The sequence below is a fragment of the Balaenoptera borealis genome (genome assembly GCF_965194805.1).
Source record: "Balaenoptera borealis genome assembly, chromosome: 3".
Taxonomy (NCBI): Eukaryota; Metazoa; Chordata; class Mammalia; order Artiodactyla; family Balaenopteridae; genus Balaenoptera; species Balaenoptera borealis.
In genome coordinates this window covers 170,600,869-170,622,867 of record NC_138866.1, presented here as the reverse complement: position 1 = coordinate 170,622,867, position 21,999 = coordinate 170,600,869, and the positions used below count along the sequence as shown (strand labels likewise).

General features: G+C 36.5%; 1 protein-coding gene across 12 annotated transcripts in view; it reads left to right on the top strand.

Moving 5' to 3' along the window:
• Positions 1-11,664: 11,664 nt before the first annotated feature.
• NEBL (nebulette) overlaps positions 11,665-21,999 on the top strand; it is a 111,564-nt gene continuing 101,229 nt past the window's right edge. For 3 of the 12 annotated variants that reach the window (XM_082385320.1, XM_082385328.1, XM_082385317.1), the window contains exons 1-3: positions 12,720-14,231; positions 14,324-14,395; positions 21,847-21,951. In XM_082385320.1, the coding sequence (XP_082241446.1) occupies positions 14,151-14,231; positions 14,324-14,395; positions 21,847-21,951 (258 nt within the window). In that variant the 5' untranslated portion in view covers positions 12,720-14,150. Of the gene's footprint in view, positions 14,232-14,323; positions 14,396-21,846; positions 21,952-21,999 lie in introns of all 12 variants that reach the window. The other 9 variants (XM_082385324.1, XM_082385322.1, XM_082385318.1 and 6 more) reach the window with 8 other exon arrangements.

The window sequence follows — 21,999 nt, the reverse complement described above, 5'->3', positions numbered from 1 at the left end:
ACTATTTTGCAGAAGTCTTCTGATATCCTTCTTCCTTCCATTTCAGCATATTTCACCTGCACTGCAACTAATCTTTCTATATTTGATTTATATGTCACTCCCCTGCTTAAAACTTTGTGAGGCAGCATTTCTGATTGAATTATATTTAAAATTGTTGGCTTGGCATTTGAAGCTGTCTTCATTTTGTCTTTCATGTATTCCTTACTCCTAGACCTTCCCCATGCATGCTGAACTCATTTCTCATGGGGGCCATAGTGTGGTCATTCTGTTATCTTTTCTCATGCTTTGTCTTCCAGCCTTCCTTTTCTCACTTATGAAAAACTGACTTATCTTCATAATGTGCAGATCCAAGGCAATGTTCATGAAACTTTAGAGTCTCCCTGATATTTGTGATTTCCTTCGTTTTCTGAGCTGTCATAGCACTCTGTAATTCCCTGATGACTTCAGTGTATTTTCTGATTGTTTCATCTCTACTCATGGATTAAAAGCTTCTTGAGTATAAAAGGCTAGATTTTATTGTTTTATATTTCTTATAATGCCTAACATGGTGATTTATACATAATAGTTCAAATATTGATATTTTGAATCAAATACTGAATTATTTGAAAGTAATGTATATATGAACAATATACATTTGTATTTCAAACATATCAGTGCCATTGTCTCCAAAGTATTCCTTCGGGAGATGGTAATACAACTGAAAATATAAAACAGAACTAATGTAAATAAAGTTGGTCATCTATTTTGTGTTGGTCATCTAGTGTCATTTTTAAAAAGTTATTTTTATTTTTTTCACATTTACATTCATATTTGCAGGACCACTAAAATATTATTAGTGTGAAGAATAATAAAAGTTATTATTATAACCTTGAGAGAGTATGTTAATTAAATTGAGGGTTAAGGAAAGATAGTGCTTAAGATAACTTCTTTCCCCATTTGTGACGACATGAAAACTTTATTTTCTTATGTTGAGTCAAACTGCCAAGAAATTCTTGCAACAGACTGAGTGCTATGATAAATATCTGCTTTTTAGAGCTTTGGACAGTGTCGTGGCTTGAAAAGCAAGCTTGAACTCCTCACGAGATCATTGGAGAGATAAATGCTTAAAAGCTTTTCAAAGCCATACTCTTGGCTCTATCAGAATTTAATTTCCCACTGATTATGTTTATATCGATTTTGGAACACATGGCCATGTATATACTCAGCATAGCTACATCACCGATGATTTCCCATGCCTTGGGACTATATCACTGTTTTATATGCATATGGAACCCACTTATATATTCTTATATGTAAGTACCTTGAATTAAATACTCTGTTTTTAGACTAGACTATGAAAATGTTCTTGTTTAAAGGCTAAGTCTTTTTAATAGTTAAAAACATTTTGATGGGTATGGAAATGGGCTTTATAAACGTCCTGTACTTTATCAGCCACTCAATCATACCTGGTTAGGTTCTGACCTGTAGTCAAAATACAAAGGGTGTTTTTAAAAGTAGATTCCCGCTGTATGACATCACAGTGTTGAATGCACACCGTGGTTATAAATGGTGAGGCAATACATAAAATATATAGAAGATCTTGGTTCTAGTCCTGTTGCTGTTACTTTTAAGCAAGTGCTGTACCCTTTTGATCTTCAGTTTGGGGGTCCAGATAGTATTTACTTTCTAGAGAGTTGATGAGGCTGCCAGGAGATAAGATATGTAAAGGACTTACCCCAGTGTCTACTATTCAACATAGTTGACTTCTATTACTCTTTGACCAAAAAAAAAAAAAAAAGTGATTTGATCAAAGAATTTGTTGATGATAATGTTTTCATCTTTGAATGCTTTGTACCATGGTGATTAGTAGATAAGATAAATTTGGTAATCAGGTAATCATACAATCTAAGAACTGGAAAGGCTGGCCTAATTTTTTACACTTGAGAAAATAAAGGACCAAAGACCTCAAGTGACCCACCAGCTACCACACAACAGGTCAGTAGCAGAGTGGGGTTTTGAACCCAGATCTTGGGACTCCTCCTCCTGAGGCACTTTCTCCTCTCTGCACACCAGAGTGGTGCTTCCAGAGCTCACCCTTTCCAAGTGATGGTTCTGTGACTACAGTTCATTCATTGAGGAGCTAGTGGGCTTCGTATCTCTTCTGTCCGTAGTCATTCTTGCCTGGTCAGTCGTAGTGTTTTTGCCAGGCTAAAAAGTAAAGTTCTGCTATCAATTCGGTGTGGAATATGATCTCATGCATGGGTTCTGTTTTTTTAGTATAACATAAAGAACTTGAGCAGAATCTCCATTATAACGTATTTCATGAGTCAGTTATGATCTTCGTCAAATCATGGCCCAAATAAAATCACTAGTCCTGTTTCTGAGATACAAACATTATAAAAGCCTGTAATATACTTTAAAAGATACATATTTGATGATATTTTGAAAACTATTTAGTCCTTATAGCATAAACATTCGAACCTTTGACTATTTAAACAAAGATAGTGCTGTGTTTGGAAAAGTGAAAAAAAAAGAATAAAATGTTGAACTTAAGATTTAATAAAAAGACAAATAAAGAACTAGTTAAAGCATAATCTTCTTTACAAGAAAGTCTTCTGCAACTCTATCCCAGATGATTAGATTTTATAATAAAGATAATTCACCCCTTATAGAAATTTTTGTATTTTGAGTTGGCTACAGGTGGTCTCTAAAAAGAATCTTGTAAGGTTTATTTAGAAAATCTAAAGCTATTATGATAAGTTTTTTAAAATCCATACAGATGAATACTTTAAAATAGGATTATACAATTTAGCTATTTAATCTGATTAAATGAACATCTGAGATTTCCTTACTCATGGCTGTTTGTACGAGAGAGTAATGTAAATACCATAAAGAATTGTCAAAGGAAATAACATATCTAATGATTTTAAATCCTAAAATAAGAAACCAAGTACAGCCTTGATCAAATGCACACGTAGTGATATTTCTGTAAGAAAAAAATATTTCATAGGACTATGATGATAGTGGCGTAGTATCAAAGCTTAATTAAAAATCTTGAAAAAAAGATGTCCTTGTTACTTCATTAATATGTGTCAACAAAATTACCTCCTTTTCAGCAAACTTTATACCTGAGTAAAATTTTGACATAAAAAAGACCCTCAGAGTGGGAATGCTCTTTATAAAGTTCACTTTTTTGGACAGTTTATGATAGAAAACCTTAAAAGTAGCTACTTCATGCTTTAAAAATGGTAGACTTACAAGAAATGGCTAGAGAACATTCATTTAAAAAATTATCCATTTTGTTAAATGAAATTCTCATTTTCAGCTCAGGAGCACATATAAGGTCAGTATTTCTTTTATACAATTATAATTGCTCTTAAATTTGGGGGTGAATTTTTCCTAATATTCTAGTCTAAATCTAGAGAATTCTTCAGTTTTTTTGGTAAGTTATCTTCATCAGTTTTGTGTCAATCAGAGAAACCTTACCATAAAAGTCATTGCTGTCACACTATTTTCAATGAATACTTAACTATATTCTGAACTGTTATGTATTGAATCCCATTAAAAGAAAACACACCAGATCTTTTTGGGTGTCAAGGCAGCTATGTAGAAAGAGCAGACTCTATTTGGACACAATGAAATCTGCCTCTTAAATTATTTTCCTTTCCACTTCCTTCATGTGTGTGTGCAATGTCTTATATGCATCTGAATTATCATTAAGAGGACCACAAACACAGACTTTATGACCTCAGTATATGATGATCGGAAGAGAAAAAGCACTGCTTAAATAAATTTGAAATCTTATTATTTAGAATGATTTCAACATGTAGGTAAGGAACAGAATAGCACTATGGCATAATGGTATATCTTGAAATGCGTATTTTAAATTTTGGAAGATTAGTTTCTCAGGTGGCCTGGTGACACTTGGTCCATTTACTGGGAGATACAGGCTTTTGTTGTTGTTACTCACAGCGCTTCGTGCGAGGTGCCGGCTCCTAAGAGCTCATCCCAGCCAATTGTGCTCCGCCCTCCCTCTCTCCCTCCCACCCTTCCTTCTTTTCTTCCTTTCTTTCCCTGGGAAAGATGGTTGTTAAATATTTGCTGGCTCACTACTGCTTATAAATGTACCATTAATGAATGAAAAGCAGGAAAGCGTCTCAGATTAGGTTGTGTCAGGTCAAGGATGCTCATCGTGCTTTCACTGTTACCTGCTTTTACCTTTGATTCTAACTCTGGGGGAGTCTTGCTTTTGCCCATCCCAGGAACCAAATTGTCTCTATACCACAAGTACTCTTCCTTTCAAGAACCATCAGTAACGACAATTCCTTTGAAGTTGGAAATCGAAAAAGATAATAGAAAATAATAATATTGCTACCAGAAGTCAGTCAGTGAGTCAGCATTCTATTATTGCTCTATGGTCTAGTGGGTTTTACATGCACTGAAGTAATACAGACCTGGGTTTGAATCTCTTACTGTGAGAACTTGGGCGGGTTCACTCTGCGTCTCAGTGTCTCATCTGTGAAATGGATGTTGGGAGGATTAAGTAGGATTTTATATGTAAAGCCCAAGGCAAGTGCTTGGCATATGGCAATTACCCTTTCATGCCCTCTCAGAGTACCTGGTAGGGGCCAGAAGAGGGGGCTTCTAAGAGTTCTTGACTGCCTCCCTCCACTTTTATATGGAGTTACCTTTCTCCAAAATTTTCAGCAGAGTTTGTATGAGGGATAACACAAATGAAATTGAAGGCTTTGGATATCATTTTATGTAACAGTATTTTTGATTCAAACACTTCATGGCAATTGGATATTATTAAAGATCCCAGCAGTTTAAAAATAGCCATTTTGCTGGCTCCATCAAGGAAAGAAGCTGGGTCCTCTGTGGAACAGAAATAGGAGATGCTGTATTTCCCTTAATTCCTCAAGATCTTTTCTGTTGAGTATTTGAAGATTTCAAGTTTTTAATAGAAAAGTCTCATTTCAGTAAAACACTTAGGTTCTTTAAGTGGTCCATCAGTTTCTTTATTAAAATCTCATACTTCATTGTGACACTGCTTTACAACATGGTTTAAAAAGGACTTACCTGGCCATATTGATGAAGAAATTGCTGGTGTGTTTTAAATTGCACAATGTGAGTTAAAAATGTGAGTTTAAAAAAAAAGGGAGCATTGATGGAGGATATTTCACTATTTGGGCTTTTGTTGTTTAGAGAGAAAAAGAGAGAATATTTATTATTCACTCATATAATTATCTATTTGTTAGAAAAATAATTAATGAGTGAATATTTATCCTGAAAACTGCTGGGACTTTAAATATGTCATTCTCATTAATGAAACAAGATAGCATTTTGAAAATACACCTTTGGTGAAGTTAATTAAAACATAATTTAAAGAGTTAATTCATTATTTATAATAACAATTTAAACCCTTTAATAAAATACATTCCCATACAAAGGACTCTGATTTAGATAGTTTTGGAAACTAAAGTAGATTACAGTTTTTATTGCTTGATTATTAGGATTCTGAAATTCTCATCTTAAGAAATTTAATTTTAAATGTATTATTTCATATTTAAATTACATGTGATCAAAAATGAAAAAATAGCGAATGATTTCCAGTCTCACAGCATTACCATAGAGCTGCACTGGCCACTACGGAGCCGCTCTCCAATATGGCTCTTCTGAACTGAGATGTGCTGTAAGTGTAAGATTAAAACACATGGGATTTCGAAGGCCTAGTATAAAAAAAGATAAAATATCACATATGTTGAAAGATAATATTCTGGATATATTGAGTTACATAAAGCATATCATTAAAATCAATTTAATCTGTTTCTTTTTTTAACGTGGCAACTAAAATATTTAAAATTACATATGTGGCTCACATTACAATTCTACTGGACAGAGCTGCTCCAGAGAATGATTTTGGAAGTAGTTAAAACAACATAGATAGACTTTGCCTGGGAGATGTCACTTTATGAGCAAATCAAAAATAGGCCAAGCATATTGGGGTTTTGAAGAAAAATTTTGCACACACAACTTAAGACAAAAAAGATGGATGGGGAAAACCACCTGTAGATATAACTAGTGTACAAAAGAACAGAAAATTGATATCTACAAAATTATTTGAACATTGATAAAAACTTTTAAAAACATGCTGCTACATTTTTGAAAATGCAGCTTTTGTTTTTTATTTATTTTTAATTTTTAAAATTGAAGTATAGCTGATTTACAATGTTAGAAAATGCAGGTTTTATAAGTCCAATAAATTTATCATACTATAAAAAATATGTATTTTTAACTGACTATACTAGTGAATGTTGACTATCACATGTATATTTAGTATCTGAAATATACCGGAGATGCAAAGCCTAGTACAACACATGATATAAAGTAGATGCTCAATAAATATTTAATGAATGAATATGTGATTGAAATAGGAGAGGGTAGAGATTTTTGTTGGTGTTATTCATTGATTATCTGAAGAGATTAAAATTAAAATAGTGCCTAGCCCATAGAATGCACCCAAGAAATATTTGTGAAATGAATGAATGAAGTTAGACACACACACACATTAAATCATAAAGAAGATAAAGTCCTCAGAGAGAAATTACCACCAATATACATTAAACTAGTTCTCACTATTCAAAGAGTACCAATTATTTTAAAACATCACTAAATTTATAGCTGTTTTAACGATACATTTACTTTAATAATGGTCTTATTTTGATAGTATCTTATATTTTGAGTTACACATGAAGAAACTCCATGGAAACAATTGGAACAAAACTCAGGAATTAGTGCTTCAAAAGTTCCAAACTTGTGAAGGTCAGTTGTGTTGTTTTCCTTGGCTTTACTGATATTGAAATCATGACTTCAAGATAGAAATACTTAGCGAATTTAGGTGTAGTAATTGGATGCTTAAGGTTCAAGTAGAAATATCAATAATGCTTATTTAGTAAAAAGTAGAAGAAAATAGGTGCGTTTTAATAATTAAACTGTAATTGTAGCATCGTAGAAGTGTGAAATTTATATCATAAACACATATAACATAATTTCCATTTATTTGCGGGGATATATAATACAAATATATTTCCCTTGAATATTTTTCTTCATTAGACTGATAAAATTGGGAATAATTTCTTCACTATGAGTTTTCATAAAGTCCAGGTAAGAGGAGTATTTCAATTGGCTAATGATACAATGAAGGGGTAAAAATTAAATTCAAGGCAAATGAAGGGAATAGAGTAGGTGTAAAGCAGATGTTTTTGCAGTTAATTGACCAGGAGCCGTGTTATTCGTAAAGGTTCATGGCTCAAACCCGCTTAGGCTTATTGTGTTAGGAAAAGTGATTTCCATACATTTACTTCAGGGAGCTCTCCCTGCTGCCCTCATCTCTCCCCATTGTATGCTCCAGTGACACTGAACTCTTGGTTCCTCCAAATCTTGTCTCTGGATCTTTGCAAATGTTTTTTGGATGTCGTCCCTACACCCCATTTCTTTGCCTAATTCCGGCTTAAATATTCTCTCTAGAGGGAGATCTGCCCATTCCTTGGTTCCTGCTAAATCTTCTTGTTATGAGCTCATGTAACTCCCTACTTGCATTTTAGAGACGCTGTTAAACTTTCTCCAAAAAGGGCTGAATTGTTGAGTTTCACATATGTTTACATAAGTTATTGTTCTAATGGCTGTTTTCAATATGCTCTTCAACTCCAAAGCCTTTCCCTTTTTCCTTGACTATAAGAACTTCCTCATTATTTCCACATTTTAATATATGATTCTTCCCGTCTGGAAACATGACAGAAACAGCTTTTCTCCATAAATGACTAGGAAATTATTTACTGCGTTTTCATAAAATTCATAAATCATGTAAGCAGGACATGTTATGAATTAATTGGTAGAACATCTATCTCTGAAGGGTTAAAGAATTGCCAACACTGATCAAGCCTGCTCTCTCTGGCTCTTGATATGGTGTTGACAGCCAAGCAAAGAGCTTCTTCAATAAATCCACTCTCATATTCAAGTTTTTCCAGATGTGAGAAGTAATTAAGTCTTTGCATTTATTGAAGCCTTGTACGCTTTTCAAGAGGGAACTGGCAGCTGTGATGAATTAACTCTGCCTGAGTGCATGTGTGTGTTGTGTGTGTGTTTTGCGTGTGAATGTACATATATACAAGCACACATGTGGCATTGCCAGTAGTCAAATGAGATCAGACCTTTTAAAAACAAAACAAAACAAAACAAAACAAAAAGCTCATTTTCATAAACACCAAAAATTTTTACAGCTATATCTCACAATTGAGAGACTAGGGCTTTATCCAGTAATACCTTCTCAATTTCTGCTTTTGCTGAATGTTAAAGAGAAGAAATGAAATCATTTGCATCTGTTAAAGGATTTTCTTAAGAAAAGGTGAAATCATGATACTCGTAAAGCATAAAAGGAACACATTTCAAAGATTTTAACTCATTAATTAAAGAGGCCACCAGTAAGATGTTACAGTTGGTTCAAAGTTGAATTTGAAGAACCAAAATGTAAATGAGTAATAAGGAATTCGGAATTGAATTTACAGATAGATACAAAAGGGTCTATCAACAAGCCAATAATCAATTGCTTTTCCCCAGGACACAATTAATTTGCATTTGTATGGCTAAAGCATCATTAACATTGTTATCAGTTTTCAACAATTTAGGGTGTGGTAAAGTAGTTCAAAGACAGAGAAAGGCCAAATTAGCCAGAAGGTAACACTAGATAAGACATGGTGTAATTTTTTGTGTGTGTCAGTTTCAAAGTCTTTCACAATTTTTCCTGCCACATCTCACACAGAACTTCAGGAAAGGGATACTTTTTGGGATAGCCAAGCTGTTTTTTCGTGCTTGAGCCTTTGGTTCTGATTACAAGCCACACAGAGGCCGTTCAAACCTTGGACTTCTCTCAGTGGGAAGGATTGCGGAAGTGTTTATGGTTTTAGCTTTGTTGTTATTAAATTGGAACAAATATCTCAAGTAAGCAGCAAATTAAACCAAAGTCTTTCAGTTCACTTGGTGGTTATGTTAATGTAGACTCTGAATAAGAGGACTTTGTTTTCCCCTGTCAATATGCTTAGAAGAATAGGTATTTTACATTTTGGCATCCCAGCCACCTCCAACCTGAAAATTGTTGAGCCAAAAATTATTTTTGGTTTCTTGTTCTTCTCCAACACCAGTCTAGATGTGTGGCTTTCGTATGTGAGTAGGATCTGTATTTGTGAAAATAGGAGCATGAATATAGAAAAACACTAATAAATCTTATTTTAATAGCAAAATTGGTAATGGTGACAGTTATTCAGGTTGTTTTGTATTCTTTTGATTTCTAATTAACAAACAGTAATGAAGTAGCCATTAAGAAGGAGAAGATAGGCTTAATGAATGTTAATTGTAAAAATAGATTGGGCTAATAATAAGCAGAACTCTTCTCTTTTATAAAGAAGACAAAATGCCCTAGAGAGCTTACATTTCTTGTTTTAAAAAACAATTTCTCTCCCTCATCTATTAGTAAAGTTCTCTTTTGGATAGATGCCAAACGATGAAGAAATACATGAGGCAAAAGTAAAATAACCAGGGATTTAACTGAGAAGCAAGAACCTTTTGGGGATAGTCATAAAAAAAACCCAGGCAACTAAAAATGAGTACATGAAAAGACTGCCAAGGCAGGCAAACAAGTCAGATGAACTAATTTCTCTCTCATCTACCATTTAGGGGGAATATTTTTTAATAGGAAATGTTGAATTAATTTTCAAAGTGGAAATATTCAGTTTATCTCTGTAAATGTTCCTTCACGCAGAGCTGAATCTCAATCTATTTCAGTTGTTGAATATGGATTTTCATTTGCAAGTCACTTCATCACCATGTTGGGGAAGAACACATTTTCTATCACTGTAGAGAAAAGAAAGGAGAAAGAAGTGAAATAAGTATGAAACATTTCTCAAAATCCAAGAGATTCTTGTTGTATGTGACCTTAAGAACATGAAGACAGTCAAACTTTGGCCAGGGGCTGTGTCCCCAGAGACCTGAATTACCCCTAGGACCTGGCAGTTGTTACAGAAATACATTTGGTTACATATAAACATCAGACTATAAAAAGATGGAAGACTTCTGTATTACAAATACACAAGTTAGCTCTTATCTTCGGGCTTTTATGCTGCAGGAGGCCCTCCTGGCCTTTATTTTTTTATTTATATTTTTTAAAAGATTTTTAAAAAATTTGATGTGGACCATTTTTAAAGCCTCTATTGAATTTGTTACAATATTGCTTCATTTTATGTTTTGGTTTTTTGGCCCTGAGGCATGTGGGATCTTAGCTCCCCGACCAGGGCTCAAACCCACACCCCCTGCATTGGAAGGTGAAGTCTTAACCACTGGACTGCCAGGGAAGTCCCCCTCCTGGCCTTTAAAAACATATTGATGCTATAGAATATACCCTTTCAAATGAGAAGATCCTTTCATACCAAGTACTTTCCCTGGAACTGTGTACCTTTATTCGATAGTTGAAAACTCTTTTGTTTGTTGAAAACTCTTTTGTTTGTAAGGGGCTTTCCTATTTTTTAGGTGCTTTCCTTGTATTAACTTATGGCAATTCAGTTTTTCTGCTCAACGATGGAGAATTAGAGGCAGAGAGGGATTAAATAATTTGCCCTAGAGGGTGTGGGCGAGCCAGACCTGGAAGTAGGGGGTCTAGCTGTAGGTAATGTGATTCCCACCTTGGTCTCATTCTCAACCAGGGCATGGGTAGAGTACGAAAGTAAAAAATAGACAACATAAATGAAATGCTCAGTAAGTGAAAGGGATTAGCAACTACATAGATATTCCCTTTTGGGGCACCCCAAGATGCAAATATGTATTAAAGTACAACATTTAACATGGTTTAAAAAAAAAAAGAGGATAATGGGGGAATTTTGAAACATGATAGCTATCCACGAAGAACACTTTCTTCATATTCCCCAAGTTCCATTTTGGAGCTATTGACAAGAGAGCATTGCTGTGATTAAGTTCAGGGCTTAAAATATTGTAGAGAAAACTTTATGTGAATTTTATATTATACCTACAGGTGAAAAGAAAAAAGATGTATTCAATCAAAAGTAATAATGTATCTAGCTTGCCAAACACTCCATTAAGGAGTTCCTCCAGCAAATCTCGAATGATGGTTTTTTAGAACAATTCCTATCTCATTTTAGCACAAAGTATATTTTACTCACCATTGCATCTCTAACATCCAGCACAGTGCCTGGCATAACCACCCACGTTTCTTTGAATGAATGAACCTAGGGCTCTAGTTAAATTCTGGTCCTAGTGCTCCACTGAGTAACTTTGTGAATAAGACAAATAATTAATTTCTCTTGACCTCAATTTTGTCCTCTGTGAAAGAGGAGGCTTTAGTAGGATTGATTTCTTAAGGACCCCTGTAGCTTTAAAATTCTGATTCTAAAATCTCAAATGGAAAATTCGTGTTCACATTGTATATGGTGTTTGTTTTTGCTTTCAAAACTTTTGTGCATAGTCTCAACAGATCATTTTCTTCCAGCACAGTGGAGAGACAATAAGAATTTATTGTATGATGGGAAATGAGAAAAATAGCAGCCACTGAAGTCTGACGCAGGTAATTCACCACGGGGAATAGATGTCACCACGAGCATCGCAGGTACTGTCACCTCAGACACTAGCCAGGCAGTGCATCTTAGGCAGCTTTGGCAAGATTTTCTCCCTACGCTTTTAGAAGTTTGCAAGAAAAGCTTATAGAAAATGCTCTTTTCCCTATTTCCCAATAAAGATAATGTAATAGAGCTTCTATGGAATATTAGAAGAGTCTTTTGGCAAAGGACTTGAGGGAAACAAGCAGAGTCTACACATTCTGCTCCTTTATGGAACGAATATAATGTACAGAGAATTTCCTTGTAGAATTCTCTACATAGGCATGACATGACTATGATTTTAAAGTTAAGGTTTCCAATTTCGGCACCCTCGGGGCATTTCTTCTTGGCATTTTGCCGGTAAGCAGGATGTGTGATGCCATTAAGTTAGCCTGTATTAAAAGTCATTTCATGAAACAATCAACTACTATTATAGAACACAACGTTGTTTCAGAATAAAACGATGTTTCCCCAAGTAATATTTCACAGAAGAATGTTAGTTTTCTAGAGTGTCAGATGTCAATAAAAAAATAGGTAAGTAGGTAGGTATGTAAGTAGGTAGGTAGATAGGTTAGATTAGATGAGATGAATAGGTTTCATATTTGGGAAATGCTGGGTTAAGCAAACTTAATAGTTTTCTTGGTTGTGGGTCTTCTTAGAGCTTCTAATGTGTCATTGTGCCATGTGGATCTCTAAGTGGCAGGGGGAGAGATTAGTATATAGGTTTCCCCAAACATGTTTGTTGAAGAAACCCCCTTTTCTGTTCCGAGTATTCTGTGGAACTTTAGCTTCATAGAACACAATTTGAGAAATAATCTATACATGATGACTGTATAGAATTTTTTTCTTTTTGGAATTTTTAGGCAAGGCCAAGGTAATTTTAAAAATTTAAAACTAAATATGATATCAAGAGAAAACAGTATTATACTTGTCTACCTAGAATGATGTATTTTTTGATTAAAGTTATATTTTATATCATTAGTTTCATTATTCACCCTAGGGTATTTTTTTTTTTAAAAAACAATCATTTTGCTGTACACCTGAAACTAACACTTTTTAAAAAAAATTTTTATTTATTTATTTATTTATTTATTTATTTATGGCTGTGTTGGGTCTTTTGTTTCTGTGCGAGGACTTTCTCCAGTTGCGGCAAGTGGGGGGCCACTCTTCATCGCGGTGCGCGGGCCTCTCACTATCGCGGCCTCTCTCGTTGCGGAGCACAGGCTCCAGACGCGCAGGCTCAGTAATTGTGGCTCACGGGCCCAGTTGCTCCGCGGCATGTGGGATCTTCCCAGACCAGGGCTCGAACCCGTGCCCCCTGCATTGGCAGGCAGATTCTCAACCACTGCGCCACCAGGGAAGCCCAACCCTAGGGTATTTTTTTATTATGTCCCACACTGATATGCTATGGCTTTATAAATATTAATTTATCCTAGGATTTAAATAACCAAATTTGATAAATTGAGCTGTATAGTCTTAGAATTACCTCAATTGACATTAAAGGATTAGTTTTGAGAAATATATTTTAAATTATGTAACATATACCCCATTATAAATATTGTTATAGTTTATTTTTCCAAACATTTCCAAGCATGTATTACACATTGAGAAATATACAAATAACTAGTGGATTTGTAAAAATTGACACAATGGGCAGAATTGAAAAAGGGTAATTATTATTTTTTGAAACGATATTTCTAGAATTCTTAAATGATATATCAGCTTATGTTAGCTGCAGCTTCTCACGTTTAATGATGTTTACAATTAAAATAATACAATAGCAATATAAGATTAACAGTCATAATTAACTCAGAATAGATTCTTTGAAGTGGTTCAAAGGGTTTTTCATAATAAATTACTAGCCTTTAATCAGTTAATATAAAGTATTTTTTTTTAGACTGGAGAAGTACATATATGTCTCATAAAAAATTTAATTTAGGTTAATGAAATGAGTTTGAATGATCCAGATTCACCATACCAAATCCGGGATATGTCTGACATTCCAGTGAAAGCTTTATTTAGATGGAGTTGAGGAATCTTTGAGATAATAGGCTTTGCACTGTGCTATCTTGAGTGTTACAGCTGAGTGGTTCACCCAGAATCTTTAAGTCTTTTTCAAATGATTTTATGAATGAATTGAATTCATGAAATATTAGTAAGTTGTCTCTTTTGGATTTCTTAACCAGTTTAGAGAATGTTGACTTTAAACGTTCTCAAAATTGAATTTTGCCTGTTAAAATATTATTTCCGCTTATGAGGCTAGCTCTGGCCGACCTCAGTGATGCTGTTCCATCCACTCACACCCCGCTGTGATAAGGAGGATGAAGTGTGAGCTAAATAGGGAAGAGGCCTGGGCACGGTCATTTTTGCCAGAACACAGAGACGCCAAGACCTCAAGGTGCTGTAGTATAGAAAAAGGTGCTGCACTAGTGAATTAAAAAAAAAAAAAAAAAAAAAATATATATATATATATATATATATACACACACACACACATATATAGAAAGAGTAGAAATGAGGGTCCCTGTATTTGAGGATGTAAAAGATGAAACTGAAGAAGAAAAAACAGGGGAAGAAGAAAATGAAGAAGACAAGGTGGGTGAGAAGGCATTGCTGAAGAACAGTATTTGTTCCTCCAGGTCGATGATTAGAAAAATGTTTCCTTTTCTTTTTTTTTTTCCGGGCAGGTGTTCTTTAAGCCTGTTATTGAAGACCTGAGCATGGAATTGGCCAGAAAACGCACCGAACTCATTAGTGATGTAAGTGGCTTAAGTAATTTTTGTCTGATTTTGCATTGCACGTGTGGCACTATTATGTCATGGAATCAGAGAGCTGAGGGGAAAACCCTGAAATCATTTATTTAAAACACTGTGATTTTCCAGATCATGGAAATAAGTCCAGATATTTTAGGTGATTTTCCCAAGGTCTCCCAGACAGAGAATTTCTGTGGGGACAGGTCTCCGTGTTGTTTAGCCAGAATCTTGTCCCTTCTTGAATTTCACTGTCACTCTGGCGTGAAATCACAAAGCATCGAATTTCAGAACACACTCCATTGAGAACCCAAAGCTTTTTTACAATTTGTATAATGATGTAATTTGTTTTGAGAGGATCTCTATCTAAATGAATGATTTTTAGCATCTTGGGGAACTTTTTTGGAATCTGATGAATTCAGTATTTTTCTAAACCAGAATCATGCATATATACCTGCATATAACACTTATTAACAATTTAGGATTCACGGATTACTGAACTGTGTGTTGAGAACCCTGAACTATATGATGATGATGGATATTAGTGAAAGGAGCATTTTTGTTGCGACTTTTTTCGTTAACTGGGATCGGTTTATGTTATATTTCAAGGGAATCCTAGAATTATGGAATTAATTCATATGTATATATCTGTATATTTATCTGTCTACCTTCCTATCTATAGTAAATATGTAAACTAGAATTACAGCAGCACAGGGAAATGTGTTCTTCACTCGGGATGAGAATTTAGATGATCCTCATCAGAACAGTTGTAGGAAAGAAAGTCGCCGGTACACAGGAAAGATGGCTCGTGAAGCGTGAGTGGGTGCCTGTCTTATTTAGAGAGGGGAGCAGAGAACTGGTTGTTTCTGTTGTTGTTAAGCAAAGTGATCAGAATATTTTGCAAACGTTTGTTTGCGGAGGAAGTCAATCCTGGGCCTTACGGTCATGTGCCGGTCTGTTCTCTGAAGTCAACCTGCCTGAGTCAGTTTAACAGTAACCCTGGGCAGGCTGGCTGGGCTCAGTTCCTCAAGGGCAGCATTTCTAATAGTAAGATTAAGAAATCGTAACACATCTGAAGTGTTTAGTAAATTGTCTGGAACATTGTGAGTACTCAAGAGATGCTAGCTGTTATTAACTACTGCCTCTGCAAATTAATTTTGTATCTGTCCAATCACATTTTATATATGATTCTGTATTCCCTTCTGGTTTGTCAGAAAGAGCCAAAGGATGGTGGGAATCAGACCCCTTCCTGTATACTTGACATGCACTGTAACCAAATTTTAAATTGAGTATTTCTTTGTGCCATTGCTTAATAATAGTCACAAGCTAATGTATGTAAAAGTTCTTTGTAAACTGTAATAATAATGAAATGATAATGACAACAACAATGATAATAATATCAGCAACAGTTAGGATTTATTGAGTACTATGTGCCAGGCATTGCAACTTGTGAGATAGGTTCTCTTGTTTTCCCATTTTAGAGGTGAAGAAAAGAAGGCTCAGAGAGGTTAAGTAACCTCCTTGGGTCACACAGTTAAGCAGTGGGGAGTAGGACTTGAACACAGAGCCCTCTCTCTTAGCCAGTTTGCCGTGTTATCTCTCACTGTAGCTTTCATGCAGTTTACCTTAGCTTTATCATTATGTATTACACAAATATTAGTGATAGTAATGCGACCATTTAAAACCTTAAGTTCCATAACTCTGGAGATAGTACCTCTTCCGGTGTTGTTATGTTTTGTTTGAAGTGTATTTGTGGCTGAGCTAAATTATATTATATAAACCATTAAACTAAAGTGGCAACTTTAGTTAGTAGGTGATTTTGTTGGAGTTGTTTTGGATAAGAGCGTTTCTCAGTGACTTCAGTCTTGTGGTGAGGGGCGATGGCCTTTACCGTTTTGCCAAAGCGAAAGCCGTTATTCCACTCTCATGCAAGTGAAATCAAGTGCGTGGGAGTAATTTCTGTTTAGTATAGGTTTATATTGCAATGCAGAATGCCTGTACTACTTAAATATTTAGGTCATATTGCTGTGATATCTCGTTTATATCTGTGTACATGTTTACATTTTATTTCCAAAGAGAATTCCATACTCATTAAGATACTGGTTTAATTTTTGGAATTTTTATATCTACCAGTGAACAATCTGAACAATGACTTTGTTTCTAAAAAAATGAAAAGAAGAGTTTGTACAGTCATTTGAAAATCAGATTTTAATTTACCCTTTCTGGAAGGGCTTCACGTATTGGACTAAATCAAATTTCTGGTTTTTTAGAAGTGTGGTTAAATAATATTATCAAGTAATAACTTGCTCATTCACTCTTGGTGTCATGAATGTTTTTATATGGGGCCGATGAACTTAAATTTGAAGTGCTTTTCTCTGTTGTGTTGTCTGCATGTCTAGATGGTTGTCTAAAATGTATATTTGAAATTGCATCAATACGGAGCTAAAAACAAATATAAAAAAGGACGAATTGAGTTACATTGGAGTTCCAGTCAAGACTTTATTACGTCTCTGATAGTGCCCATCTGTTCGTGCTCACATTTAATTTAGTCTACCAGTCTCTGCCCAGGTGTCAATCTTAAAGACAAAGCTTCAAGGACTTTAGTTTTGTTTTATAATCCTTTATATCCCAAGGGGGAATCCATGTGTTTACCTGAGCCTTTTTGTTTGTTTGAAGGCAATCTGTTCGCAGCCTGTCACCATGTGAATTTGGTGTTTTGTTTGCCTGCTTTGTAGAGTCCTACATCTTGAAGCTTTAGGAAGCAGACTCACATTTTCTTGATCAAATCACACAGCTAGTGAGCCACTGACCTGGAATTTGGAACAAGGTCTGTCTGATTCCCAAGCCTTGGCCACCACGATGTCCTTTCTCTGCTGCTGTGTGCCAGGCACTCCACGTGCAATATTGTATTTCATGCCACAGCAAGCTAGTGCCGTAGGTCCTGTGAGCCTCAGTTCAGAGGTGGTGAAACCCAACATTGAGTAGCTTGTCTACGGCCACCTGGCTACTCAGGGGTGGGGACAAGATTCAGGTTTAGGTCTGGCCTGGCCGGTAGCCACTCGCTATTCTGCTCCATTTTTCAAATGAGAAGGGTAGTTTTATGGGTTTCTCTTCATGGAGCAGTCTCTCTACATCCCCTTCATTATCATTCTAGTCATCCCTCTTTGGAGCTCTTTTAGCTTTCATGTGTCTTTATCGGGATGTAATAACCAGAACTGTGCACAGAAGTCCAGATGTGGGTGGCTGTGATTATGAGTGGGGAAGGATGATGTTTCTGCCCCCTTTGTGATGATATTTAGTGTTTCTTGGACTTAGGGCTGCAGAAAGCTGTCAGATCAACCCCAGTAAGGGCATCATGCTCAGCCATTTTCAGTCCTAGTTTTTGACTTGTAGCTGATCACGTAGGGCCCATTCCCTTTTAATAGTTTGAATGATTTTTCCCTTGCTAGTGATGTAATCTGTAGTTTTCCGCCCTCTCGCACGGCCCTTTGAGAGCTTCCGCGGTTCATCTCTTTCGGTTTACCATTTCCCTCTCCATGAGAGCGTGGGGTCATCAGCAGACCCGCAGACTTCGCTGTAGCATGCCCCTGCCAGATAATTTATTAAAATGTGAAATAAGAATGGCCTGGCAGTCAGTCCTGGGAGGGCTGCACTGTTTAGAATTCTCCATAGAAAGAAATGTCTGTTTTTCAGATCAGGTGGCTTCATTTTGGGGATCAGTATGAGGAATTTTTCAAAAAAAATTTGTTTTGCCTCGCCTAGTTTCAGCTTTGCACGTGCTCTGCCCATGTTGTGGGGTTTCCCTCTGCATAACTCACTTCCCAGTCTTGAAAGACACCTGGTCCTCTGAGGCAGCCTTTTTTATTTTTCTGTTAACCATGTAATGCTTTTTATTTCCCCAGATAACCTTTCTCTGTTGTTTTGTCCTGTTACTCAGCTATCTAATCAATTCTTTGAATAAATCAAACCTACTGACTACATTAAACAGTCAGAATCATGGATCTGGGAGCCTTTTGTAGGGTGGTCATAAAAAATAGTAGGTTAAAAGGGACCCTTTATATGTTTCTTGTAAATTAGGATAAAGAGTCTCTGCAGAGCAAATTAGTCCACATCTGCATGAAGCCTCTGATTCAGTGTTTTGAGTCAAACCTTTTCTAGGGTGTTCATTTGCGTGGCAGCAGAACGAACATTTTCCAGGCAAGTGAACATTGTTTGTTGTGGGTAAACCCTTCCAGTGCTGAAAACATGGCATTCCGTGGTTACCCCTCCAGAGAAAGCTCCGACGGTGTTAGGAAACCTGAGAGAGCAGCCTTGGCTCCGAGTGCCCCAGTTAACACACAGGGCAGGAGCCACAGTTCTGTCTTCTGGGGTTCACTGCATTTAGCCATCGTGGCTCCATTTGTGAAAAGGCTTCCTAGCTCCTTTCGGTTAAGAATGCTTCTAAAAGGAAATGTCCTCTAACATTTCTACATCTGTCATCTACTGTCAGCCATTAGCTGATCTCATAGTAAGTAAAAGAAAGTAGGCTAGGAAGAGGAAGCTCACTCAACTAATTTAACTCTAACTGTAGTTGAGACATGGTGGGATTAATGGGTGAGGTTAAAGCAGAAAGTAAATATTTAGGGCATCTTATTGATCATTAAGTCATCAACTTTGGATTGTGTGTTGGTTGTGAGTGCAGGTGGCTGGCTGCGGGTTACAGGAAAGTCCTAGCACAGAGGCTTAACAGATGTCTGTTTTTTTCACATATGAATCCTGGAGGTAGGGGGTTCAGTCTTGGTGCAGTGGATGTTATCAGTCTCTCAGGCGCCTTTCCTTCTGCTCTGCCATCGTTGGTGTGATGGCTTATTGTCATATGATGGCATCATTGCGGCTGTTTCCCTGTGGTTGGGGAAGACAAAAGGCGGAAGGGCCAGGGGTCAAAGGGCCATGTCAGCAAGTCTCTCCCTTTATATCAGCTACACCAGTAATAATGCTGGGAAGACTTCCAAGAATGTCTCATGGCCAGAGCTAGGCACTTGTCCTCCCCGGCCAATCACTGGCCAAGGGGAATGAGAAAACCATGCCTAGTTCAGAGCAATTTGTCCTCTGGGGCTGGGGTAGGGGCATGTCTACTCTCATAAATACATTTGAGTTCTACTGTTAGCAAAGAAAGGGATTGGGTAGGCAATCTATCCAATAGGTGGGACCATGGTTGTATTAGGAATTGACTGTCTACTCAGTGATTTTTATTTTACCTAAGATTGAGTATCAGTCATCGATGCAGTACCCTTTCATCCATTTTTTCCTATTCTCCTGGTATAGGAAGGCTACTAATATGTAGTATTCTTTATGTAAAAATTTAAGATCATTTGCTTATTGTCACTCATATTGTAAAATTCATTAGAAATACGAATGACAATAAGCATATAATACGTGTGTGTGTGTATCTTTTAAATAAGACCAGAGAAAGGCATGGAGAGCACGTTTAAGACTGAACTATCTGCCTGCACAGGAAAGGAGGTAAATACCTCGCCCTTATCCCGAGTGCCTGTCCTGAGCATTCTGCTTAGGTCAGAGCTTATCAGGAGGCCTGTGGCCATGGCACATACCTCTGCGCTGCGTGAAGAATGTGCATGCGAGACGGAAGAGATGGTGGCGAAGGATAAAAATAATGAGCCAAACTTAAGCCTAATGATAGGTTATGTTCTCTCACACTTAATTATATAACGGAGATACCTTTTTTTTTTTCTCCTTATGATCAAAATAGCCTACTATTTATCATACTGCCATTAACGGTTTAATTACTAGTGACTGAGGAGGGTGATTTGCAGAGACCTGAAATTATGGCTAATCTCTGAGAAGAAAAAAAAGCAATTTAGTGCTCAGATAAGATAAATATGTTCTAATGTTGATTTCATGAATAAAGCAAATGTTTAATGTGGTCAGCATCTAATATCTGAGTCATAGCTGTGAAATACCACATTTTAAAAGAACGTTACTTAGTATGTTCATGTCTGGTTATACCTCAGGTCAGATAATGCCCCTCAAATGAGGTTTGAATATGGTAAAATCTCTATGTCATGTTAAAGTGTAACATCAGTATTAGTCATGATCTTTAAGAACCAGGTAGGGTATACAATTAAACTTCACTTTTAGGCTGTAATTAGGGAGACCATGTAATTTATCATCTGAACTAGGACATTTTTTTTGGCCTAAGTATTTATAGTTTTGGGTAGATAAACATGACTTTTTTACAGGGTGATACAACTTTTAGCAAATTACCTTCATCCTCTCAACTAGTCGTTAAGTTTTGCCTGCTCAGTTTTTAGATTGGATGGCAGTTAGTGTGACAGTGGGATTATTTTAGGTCCCTCTCCATAGTTCCTGACCTCTTTTTGGTTCATGTGTCTGTGTGGGATCTTCCCCCACATTAATTCTGGCCTCTCCCCAGGGGGAAAGGAGTGACTCCTTTCACTAGTGAGTTGGAGAGAAGAAATGAGCATTGCCCAGCTAAGCCTCTCTGGACTTTGCCTTGCTCCTCTGCCGGCCCACCACAGGGGGCATTCTGCAATGATCTCCACCAGGTGGCAGGCTTTCTGGGTGGGTCCTATGCTTGGGGGTGGGGAGGAGGTTGGGGAGGCCTGTGGGTGCTCATAAATTGGATAAGTTTGATTTGAGCATAATTAATTAGTAACAGGAAGCCCATTGTGGCCACAATTTAGGCCCCTTCCTCTAAGCCAGCATGTCTAGCTAATGATGCTAGAAGTATTCTCCATTTGTTTAATTTCTGCCTCTTCTTAACTGGTTACATCTGTCCTGATGATGCCTTGTTTTAAACCTAGAGGTAGGCAGCTATGTTTCTGTTTGACTGCACGCTTACCTATTAGGGTCTGTGGCTTAAAAGTAACAATAAACTAGGACAGTTGTACGAGTGAAATGGAGAACGTTTAATAATCATGCTGAACAAGCTGGGCAAACAGGACCCACAGTTACTGTGGGTCCAACACACATGATCCTTTTTTTGGTTTGTTTGTTTGTTTTCTACTTTATTTTTTTATTAATTTTTATTGGAGTATAGTTGCTTTACAATGTTGTGTTAGTTTCTGCTGTACAGCAAAGTGACTCAGTTGTACGTATACATCTATCCCCCCTCTTTTGGATTTCCTTCCCATTTAGGTCACCACAGCATTGAGTAGAGTTCCCTGTACCATACAGTAGGTTCTCATTAGCCGACACACATGATCCTGGGTGATAACTAGACCCTGGCTTATGTAAAGAGCAGCCTTTTCCCTCCTTTGCCGCATCACCTTTGCTGTTCCGGGCTGGATATCAGTTCATTTGATTTGGCTTGTTTTGAGCATCCTTCCACATTGGAGTATTTACTTAAGAAAACAGATTTTCTCAAGTTAATTCTTCTGTTCAAAAAAGGAGCATTAAAATTGTTTTTCTTTCTCTTCTTATGTAAAATATTCTTTTAGATCCATTATAAAGAAGAGTATAAAAAGTCTAAAGACAAGTGTACATTTGTGACTGACACGCCTATGCTAAAACATGTAAAACATATTGGCGCTTTTATTTCTGAGGTAAGGTATCAAAACTTGCAAAATGGCTTGCACTTTCTTTTTCTATTT